This window comes from Equus quagga, unplaced genomic scaffold (assembly GCF_021613505.1).
Source record: "Equus quagga isolate Etosha38 unplaced genomic scaffold, UCLA_HA_Equagga_1.0 162094_RagTag, whole genome shotgun sequence".
Lineage (NCBI taxonomy): Eukaryota > Metazoa > Chordata > Mammalia > Perissodactyla > Equidae > Equus > Equus quagga.
In genome coordinates this window covers 2,780-13,128 of record NW_025797166.1, presented here as the reverse complement: position 1 = coordinate 13,128, position 10,349 = coordinate 2,780, and the positions used below count along the sequence as shown (strand labels likewise).

The following is a 10,349-nucleotide window of genomic DNA, read 5'->3' as shown; positions in this document are numbered from 1 at the left end:
TGAAGTCATAGAAGAATACAAGACGACTGACAGAGAATTCAAAATAGCTGCCATAAAGAAACTCAAGTTACAAGAAAATTCAGAAAGACAGTTCAATGACCTCAGAAACAAAATTAACAAACAGAAGGCATACTTCACCAAAAATATTGAAGCTCTAAAAAAGAACCAAACAGAAGTTCAAGATATGAAGAATTAAATTAATGAGATGGAAAAAAGGCACACAGCATAAAAAATACGTCAGATATTATGAAGGAGAGAATCAGTGAGCTTGAAGATAGAAACCCAGAAATGGTCCAGGAAGAAGAGAAGAAAGAACTAAGAATTTTTTTAAATGAAAAAATTCTTTGACAGAATACCAACTCAATTAGGAAGAGTAATATAAAGATTATAAATATCCCAGAGGGAAAAAGGAGCAGAGAGCTTAGTCAAAGAAATAATAGCTGAGATCTTCCCAAATCTGAGGAAGGAACTGGACACACAAATATGTGAAGCAAATAAAACTCCTAATTACCCCAATGCAAAAAGACCTTCTCCGAGGCATAAAGTATTAACACTGACATAAGTCCATGACAAAGAAAGAATAGTAAGAGCAGCCGAAGAGAAGAAAATAACTGACAAAGGAACCCCATCAGGCTTTCAGCAAAAGTGGTACTAAGAGGGAAACTTACAGCAATACTGGCCTACCTCACAAAGCAAGAAAAATATTAAATAAACAAGCTTACCCTATACCTAAAAAGATGAGAAAAAGAACAATAAACAAAGCCAAAAGTCAGAGGAAGGAAGCAAATATTAAAATCAGAGCAGACATAAATGAAACAGAGAGAAAAAAAATAATAGAAAGGATAAATGAAACTAAGGGCTGATTCTTTGAGAAGATAAACAAAAGGGATAAACTCTTAGCCAGACTCAATAGGGAAAAAAGAGAGAAGACTCAAATAAATAAAATCAGAAATGAAAGACAAGAAATTACAACAGACAACACAAAGGATTATAAAAGAATACTATTAAAAGCTATACACCAACAAACTGGATAATGTAGAAGAAATGGATACATTCTTAGATTCAGACAACCTCCCAAAACTGAATCAAGAAGAAATAGAGAATCGGAATAGACTAATCACCAGCAAAGAGTTTGAAACAGTAACAAAAAACCTCCAAAGAAACAAAGCCCAGACTAGATAGCTTCTCTGGTGAATTGTGACAAACATTCAAAGAAGATTTAAAACCCATCCTTATCAAACTATTCCAAAAAACTGAGGAGGGCAGGACACTTCCTAACTCATTTTGCAAGGCCAACATTACCCTGATACCAAATCAGGACAACCCAAAATGGAAAATTACAGGCCAATATCGTTGATGAACATAGATACAAAAATCCTTAACAAAGTATTAACAAGTGGAATGCTATAATACATTAAAAGGATCATACACCATGTGGGATTTATTCCAGAGAGGTTGGGATGATTCAACATCCACAAACCAATCCATTTGGAAATCTCATGGACAAAGTGAAGAACAAAAATCATGAGATCATCTCAATAGATGCAGTGAAAGCATTTAACAAGATCCAACATTCATTTATGATAAAAACACTAAATAAAATGGATATAGAAGGAGAGTACCTCAACATAACAAAGGCCATATATGACAAACGACAGCCAACATCATATTCAGTGGGAAAAAAGTGAAAGCAATTCCTCTGAGAACAGAAACAAGACCAGGGTGCCCACTCTTGCAACTCCTATTCAACGTAGTACTGGAGAAAATATAGGCAGTGCACTCTTTGACATTGATCTTAGCAGTATATTTTCAACTACCGTATCTATTCAGGCAAGGGAAAAAAAGAAAAAATAAACAAATGAGACTACATCACAGTAAAAAGCTTCTGCAAGGCAAGGGAAATCATAAACAAAATGAAAAGACAACCCACCAACTGGGAGAGAATATTTGCAAATCGTATATCTGACAAGGGGTTAATTTCCAAAATATTTAAAGAACTCATACAACTCAGCAAAAAAGAAACAAACAACCCAATAAACAAGTAGGCAGAGGATGTGAACAGACGTTTTTCCAAAGAAGATACACAGATGGCCAACAGACATGTGAAAAAACACATTCAACATCATTAATCATTAGGGAAATGCAAATCAAAACTACAATGAGATATTACCTCACTCCTGTCAGAATGACCATAATTGACAAGACAGGAAGCAATAGTTTGGGGGAGGATGTGGAGAGAAAGGAACATTCATACACTGCTGTTGGGAATGCAAACTGAGGCAGCCACTATGGAAAACATTATGGAGATTTCTCAAAAAATTAAAACCAGAAATACCATATGATCAAGCTCTTCCACTACTGGGTATTTAGCCAAAGTATATGACAGCAACAATTCAAAAAGATTCACACACCCCTCTGTTCATTGCAGCATTATTCACAATAGCCAAGATATGGAAGCAATCCAATGGAAGCAACCCAAATACCCACCAATGGATGAATGGGTGAAGAAGATGTGGTACATATATATGCACAGACAATGGAATATAAATTTATATTAACTCAGCCAAATCAAAAAGACAAAATCGTGCCATTTCCAACAACATGATGGACCTTGAAGGTATTATGCTAAGGAAAATAAGTCAGAAAGAGAAAGACAAATATTATAACATTCCACTGATATCTCAAAGGTAAACAAACAAACACATAGATAAGGAAACTGATTAGTGGTTACCAGAGGAAGGAGGGGAGTGTGGGAGGGCGAAAAGGGCAAAGGGACACGTGTGTATGCTGGCAGGTAAAAACTATACTATTGGTGCTGAAATAAATAAATAAAAGTTGAGTCCAAATAGCTTGTAGGCAAAGAAACACTAATTAACGTGTCTGAGAATAGTTATACTAGAAAATAGTTACTGCTGTGTTCAAGGACTCCCTTTTGATTCCTTAGCAGTTGGAAATAGATGATAGATAGATAGATTAGATAGATAGATAGATATAGATAGATAGATAGATAGATAGATAGATAGATAGATAGATAGACAGATAGATATACAAATAAGACAGAAAGATGATATTCAAATAGATGATACATAGATATTGATAGATGAATACAAGATAGGTAAATGATAGGTAGTAGATGACAGACGATGATGATGAGCTTTATAAATAGACATAGGTAAGTGATAAATAGCTATAGATAGATGAGAAATATACACGATAGAAATCTAGGTAGATAATGGATAAATAGAGAAAGGCAGAGCGATGATATAGATGACAGATGCTATGAATAGACTAGATATATGATAGATAGACAGATAGATAGATAGATAGACAGACAGACAGACAGACAGACAGATAGATGGATAGATAGATAGATAGATAGATAGATAGATAGATAGATAGATAGATAGGTAGAAAGACAAAGAGAGCTAAAGAGACAGAAGGTTAGATGTGAATATTTTCCCCCAGATATTTTCAGAGTAAGGAAAGCCCTGTGTTACCACTATTGACCTGTCAGCCTATTCCTCTGAGTTGGAACCTTCAGTTATCTTCTCAGTCTTGGGGAAACTCCTTCTCAGCCACAGACATCTCGAATTATATCCTCCACATCACCTTTCTCTATGCCCAGGCCATGACCCAAGGATACAAGCACAGGGACCTGATGTTTGAGCCAAAATGGCCAGGCCATGAAGATGATAGTGATACACAACAACCAAAGGGAAATTCTACAAGAAGTAGAAGGTATTTCTGAATTTGCAGAACTATCTATGATTATACCAGTGGCTCCAAAGTCCTTAGAGTCTGATGAATTAAAAGCTGACAAAACAATTTAGAGCAATAGTCCAACCTACCACCGTTTTAGTGGAGATTGTATGTCACCTTCCCCCATGTAATCCTCAAAAAATGAAAACTCAGTAAGGGTTACTATTAAATTTTTTCAGATTTGTGGAGAAGAGTGCCCAATGTGGGTGGATTCAGGGGAAGATTTTAAATCAAAATTATACACTGATCCAGAAGAATGGACGGCATAGCTACTCAGGAAGGTTCAGTCAGTGTGATAGTTTAAGAACAAAGGTGTGACAAAACCCAATGAAAATACCATATTAAGTGCATCATTTTACCCTTGGACAGAATCAGTGCCAAAAATGTGTTGGGGCTATCGAAGAGGAAGAACTGTTAATTATGCTACTGTCTCTCTAGCAGAGCCTGTTCTGGACAATGTGCTCACACTGTGAGTACCACTTTTCATAAACTCATTATCATTGCCCCATTTTGTACATAAAGGGATATAATCTCAGCATTAAGAAACAAGAGTCATAAGTTTCCTTGGTATTTCAGAGCAGACCTCAGACTGGAATTATTTCTCTCCTGCTCTTTGCCTTGTAATCTCTCACACTCACTTTATATAGAAAGTTTAAAATGTGGATGTGGAATTAGGAACAGAAAACAGGGATGAAGTCAGACTGATTGTAGTCTAAAGTTCAGATGATGAACAGCTTCAAGATGTCAGACACTTGTGCAAGCCCCAACCAGGAGGAGAAAAGAGGATGTGAATTCCCTTCACACTTGGGCTGAGAATTGGGACGGCCCACACTTCCGAGAGGTCTGTGTCACATACAGAAAAGTCTGTTCCTCATAAGTGCACATTGCTGGGGCCAGCGGGCCAGTGTGGATGCAGGACCATGTCCCTGGTCCTTCCCACCTTGCTCTGTCTTGGTGAGTCTGGGAGAGAAGGGACCAGCTACAAATACAGGGCTAATGAGAGCAGGTCTAGTGGTTCTATAAGCTGAGCTGTTTCACCCACTGTTTCCTTCCAGGGCTGTGTCTACGCCAGAGCACTCAGGAACAGAAGGGTGAGTATTTCTCTTAATACTCCCAAGTCCCTGCTCCTGGTTTAGCCCAGATATCAGCTCTCTTGACAGCTGGGAAGAGGAGACTCAGCATTCTGATTCATGGCTTGTAAGAGGGGATAGAGTGGAAGGATGGCATGAGAAACCGACACACCTGTAAGTCCATACCTGTTTTCTGTCTTCTAGGATCTCTCCCCCCACCTCATATCACAGCTCTGCCTGGATCCATGGTTGGATCTAAGAATCCTGTGACCATCCTGTGCCGAGGGCCTGCAGAAGCTGAAGTGTACATGATAACTAAAGTGGGAATCCCTGAGCCCTCGGACAGAGAGAAACAGCTGATGTCTAAGATGACCAACAGCTTTAGTATCACAGACATGACACCAGACAGGGCAGGGCTGTACCACTGTTCCTATCAGAGTGGAGGCAGCTGGTCCCAGTTCAGTGACCCCCTGCCACTGGTGATGACCGGTGAGTGGGAAACAGAGGCAGCAGAGCAGGACTGAACCCTTTGCACAGGGAAGAACAAGGCTTTGCAGATGCGAAGCACACAGGACAAAAACCTCTGTCCTTAGAAAGGGTTAGGGAGGATGCAGACACAGATTCCTCATGGTGGGACGAAGAGGGGATAGAAACCAGAGCCACATCTGCTCCCAGGAAACAAAAAGGGACAATGCATGTATGATGCCCAGCCCTCTATCTACAAACTTCCTTTTTTCTCAGGAGCTTATGACAAACCCTCTCTCTCAAGCATGACTGGTTCTGTGGTGGCTTCAGGGGAGAATGTGGAGTTGCAATGTTTCTCAACACTCAAGTTTGATGCATTTATTCTTATCAAAGAAGATGGATATCGAACCATCCAGAACCAAATCTCCACCCACCAGGGGTATAAACACGAGGCTTTCTTCTTCTTGTATCAAGTCTCCTTCACACAAACTGGGACCTACAGATGCTACGGAGTCTTCAGCCGTTACCCCCATGGGTGGTCTCACCCAAGTGACAGATTGCAGCTTCAGGTCAGAGGTGAGGAAGCCCCAGCCCATCCATCCTCATGTCCCGTCCCGGAGACAGTGTCTAGGTAGAGCAGGGACTGGGAAAAGGAGGACAGAACCATGGGAAGACCATGTCACCACAAAGCTCACAAAGCTCAGAGGAACTCATTCCCCCTCACCCACAATGCAGCTCTCCCACCACATGCCCAGGGGATGGAGAAGTGCCGTATAGTCATTAGGGTGTCTAGGTAGAAGAACGTCTGAACAGAGAGAAAGAAAATCTCTCCCATTTCAGCCCCATTAGCAGAAGCTTCTGACGATCCTGATCCCACGAACCCTGAACCTTCACCTGGTGAGTAACTGCTGATCTTTGTAGAAGGAGCAGGGCAGGCAGAGGGAACAGCAGGTGCAAAACGCATGAGGTAGAGAGAAGATTCACATGCCCACGAGTGTCAAGGGGGCCAGTCCCTGTTTGCTGAGTCCATGGCTTATCATAGGGAAAAAGAAAGAAAAGAGTGGGCAGGGCTCCAATGGGACAGACTGGAGGCACTCTGCTCCTCACTCCTGTCTTTCTTGACCCCAAAATTCCCTGACGGGATCCCCACCATGGCAGCAAGGACAGGAGAAATGAAAGGTAAGTAAGTGCTTCTCCCGTGGGAGGTGGATTAGGTGGCTTCATGCCAGATCAAGTAGACTGGAGAAATGGTCTTGGGTTTTTGGGAGCACGTTAGCAGAATGGGCCTTGGTGTCTCTTCTGTAACCTTCTGTCCTTTTTCTCTCAGAGCCTGCTGCTTGGTATCCTTCTGCAGAGAATCAAGTCCGGCTGAGCCTGGCTGGCCTCATTCTCTTGGTCCTGGGGATGCTCTTGGCTGAGGCCTGGTACAGCCGGAACATGCCCTTCAATGGAGACAGACAACCTCCAGGAGCTCAGTACATCTGACCATAGAGCAGGGCTGTTCTTGCACTTGTGTGCTAACTCCTGGGGGAGACGTGGGGATGAGATACTTAACACTCTTTAGAATTTAGGACAGGACATGATTTAAACAGAGAGACATGCCTATAAAGCTTACTTACGTATAAGGTAAAGTATAAATTCCTAAGATCGCTGGTATTTGGAGGGGGAAAAATTAGTCTAAGGATAGAAATACTGATTTTTTTTTCAATATCCTTTTTCTTGATTTAATGTTTATCGAAAGCTAATGTAAAATTATGAGCATTTATGCTGCTTTGTTTGTTTCAGGATTGAAGGTACACAGATGTGTGTGATGTTAGCCATTGTTCCTATATTGGGTTTGTTTTGGGGTTTTTTCTGAAAAGGAAACATCTTTTAAAATATGAGACTAAACAACAGACTCACAGAGTAGTTTACTCTGACTCCAGTTACATTGGAGTTGATGAAGTCATTCTGGAACTTCTAGCTCCAGTCTACTGAAGTAAATAATCAATGTCCTCAGACTTCAACCAGGTGGATACCGTGCTCTGCAGACACATGGAGATACAAAGTTCCATCACTTGCCCTTTGGTCTCACCTCTGCCCCATGATTACACTCGCTAAGAGCTCTCTGCTACTGGCTGCTGTTCCCTTACTAAATTTCCCTTGTTGGGGAGTCATCTCATCTTCTTTGCAACCACTCTATTTTGCTGTTGTGGCACGAAAACTACTGTAGATGACACATGGGCCTGGCTGTGTTCCAATAAAATTTGTTTACAAACACTAAACTGTGAATTTCAAATCATCTTCACGGATCACAAAATACTAATTTTCTTTTGATTTTTTCAATCATTTAAAAATGTAAAAATTGTCCTTAGTCCTGGGGCTGTCAAAATCAGATAGTAGGCTTTCCTTAGTAATATGTTTGATTTCTTTTCTCTTACTAATTTGTTTACTTATTATCAGTTTCTGGTTTGTGATTACCATCAGGTTCCTATATAATATTCTACATATATAGCAATCTATATTGAGTCGATAGTCTGTTTAGTTTGACCTCTTTCTAAAAGCTCTACTCTTTTACTCTCTTCCCCCCACATTTTATGTTTTTGCAATCATATCTAATCTCTTATTTTGTGTGTGTCTGTCCATTACCCTCTTATCATTGAAATCCGTAATTTTAGTACTTTTGTCTTTTAACCTTCATATTATTTTCATAGGTGGTTGATCTGCTACCTTTACTGTATTTTTGCCTTTACCAGTGATTTTATTGCCTGTTTTGGGTTCTTTTATATACTTTTCTTATCCCTATTTGTGGTCTTCTCTTTCCCACTTAAATAAGTCCCTTCAGCATTTCTTGCAGAACTGGTTTCTTGGTGACAAACTCCTTTAATTTTTGCTTGTCTGGGAAACTCTATCTCTCCTTCCATTCTGAATGACAACCTTGCTGGATAAAGTATTCTTGGTTGTAGGTTTTTTCCTTTCAGCACTTTAAATAAGTCATTCCTCTCCCTTCTAGCCTGTAGGGTTTCAGCTGAGAAGTTCCCCGATAGCCTTATTGGCTTTCCTTTGTATGTCACTTGTTGCCTTTCTCTTGCCACTTTTAGGATTCTCTCTTTATCTTTAATTTTGGGCATTTTGATTATAATGTGTCTTGGTGTGGGCATCTTTGGGTTTATCTTGTTTGGTGCTGTCTGTGCTTCCTGTACCTGAATGACTGTTTCCTTTCTTACGTTAGGAATGTTTTCAGCTATTATTTCTTCAAATAGATTCTCTGTCCCATTGTCTTTCTCTTCTCCTTCTGGGACACCTATAATACGAATGTTAGTGTGCTTGGTATTGTCCCAGAGTTGCTTTAGATTGTTCTCCTTCTTTTTAATTCTTTTTCCTTTTGCCTGTTCAGCTTGGGTGATTTCCTCTAGTCTTTCCATTCTTCTGTATCATCTACTCTGCTATTGAGTCCCTCTAGTGAATTTTTCATTTCCAGTATTGTATTCTTCATTTCTGATTAGTTCTTTTTTATATTTTCCAATTCTTTGTTGACATTCTCACTGTGTTCATCCAGTCTTCTCCCAATATCAGTGAGCATCCTTATGAGTTTTTGTTTGAACTCTTTGTCAGGTAGATTGCTTATTTTTGTTTCAGTTAGTTCTTTTTCTGGGGTTTTGTCCTGTTCCCTTGCTTGGAAAGTATTCCTTTGCCTCCTAATTTTACTTCTTTCTCTGTGCTTATATCTCTGTATTAGGTGAGTCAGCTATGTCCCCTGTTCTTGGAAAAGTGGCCTTATGTAAGAGACTCTTTTTGAGGCCCAGCAGTGTGCTTCCCTCTCATCACCAGTCCAAATGATCCAGGAGTGACCCCTTTGTAGGCTACTTGTGTCCTTCTGCTGTGGCAGGGTTGCTTTCACTGCAGGTACCCAGAGAGTCTAGTCTTTCCTTCCCTGGCTGGCTGTCAGTAAATCCAGTTTGCGGAGCCCCAGCACCATTGACTACAAGGTCTAATAGCACACTCCTGTTGTGGTTTTCCTCTTAATTGGGTTGGTACCCAGTGTAGCTGGTTGCTAGGCTCAGGGGCTTAGAGTTGCTGTAGGTCTTAGGCCTGCAAGGCTGTTGTCAGCTCTCTTAGGATTGCAACTGAGTGGGGCTGACCCAGAAAGGGGAACACAATTGTTTCAGGCTTCAGAAGACAGGGCTGATCCTCTTTGTAGACATTTGTGAAGCACAGGTCTTCTGCCACTGATAAGCCCCACCTCCCACAGGTCCACACACACTGTCAACACAGCACTGGTCCGTGCACACTTCCCAACTCCCTGGAGCATAGCCAGTCACCCCACTGCAGAGGCCCCCACTTCTCCACCAAAGCACCCCACAGTTCACCTGGTCCTCACACAAGCCCTGCCCCACAGAGGCAGACACACTCACCTGCCTGTAGAAGAGCAAGGCACTCAGTATATGCAGGCTGACAAGTAGCATGAGGTCTTGCTGTTAGGTGGGGCCAGTCCCTAGGGTGGGCTGCCTGCCCTGGCTGAAGTAGGTTAAATCTACACTCTAGTGGGTGTGGCAGACCCCAGGGCTATCAGACCAGTGGAAGAACTTCAATGGTGACTGTCAGCGTCTGTGTCAGCACACATGTACTAGGTCACAACAGTGACCACCACCAATGTCTCAGTCTCCTGAGAGGTCTCACCTCTCACCAAGATGCACCCAGAGCCTACCAGGTGAGTCTCTTTTACCAAAGGACTGTGAAGCTTTCTTTATGATGATTCTAGGTTGCTCTCTGAGGTGGATGAATTTGTGCATGGGCCATTTAAGAGCCAGGTTGTTTCGGCTTTCTTCCGATAGCTTGTCTGGGGGTATTCCCCATTGCAGTTAACAGTCAGGGAAGACAGACAGTAGGACACTCATCTCAGTTGTGCTGAGTCTGAAGGATGCTTACAGTGGTGACATGCCCCCACTCAGATCCCCCACTACTCCAGGGAGGGCTGTGTACCTTAGGGTGGCTCCCACTCAGCTGCTGTGAAGCTCTGCAGCTCATGAAGGTGGCTTCTTTTTCTCTCCAGAAGGAATTTCTGCCTAGTCCACC

At 41.5% G+C, this 10,349-nt stretch overlaps 1 protein-coding gene across 2 annotated transcripts; it reads left to right on the top strand.

Moving 5' to 3' along the window:
- The first annotated feature begins 2,503 nt into the window (after window positions 1–2,503).
- Window positions 2,504–7,533, top strand: LOC124233218 (leukocyte immunoglobulin-like receptor subfamily A member 5). 2 transcript variants are annotated; one of them, XM_046650385.1, is made up of 8 exons: window positions 2,504–2,515; window positions 3,626–3,738; window positions 4,129–4,228; window positions 4,815–4,850; window positions 5,034–5,318; window positions 5,571–5,870; window positions 6,135–6,191; window positions 6,622–7,533. In XM_046650385.1, exons 3-8 carry the CDS (start codon window positions 4,216–4,218, stop codon window positions 6,777–6,779), a joined length of 849 nt encoding a protein of 282 aa, XP_046506341.1. In that variant the 5' UTR covers window positions 2,504–2,515; window positions 3,626–3,738; window positions 4,129–4,215; the 3' UTR covers window positions 6,780–7,533. The 2 variants fall into 2 exon arrangements, with proteins under 2 accessions (XP_046506341.1, XP_046506340.1); XM_046650384.1 differs by lacking the exons at window positions 2,504–2,515; window positions 3,626–3,738; window positions 4,129–4,228 and adding an exon at window positions 4,625–4,713.
- Window positions 7,534–10,349: the final 2,816 nt, after the last annotated feature.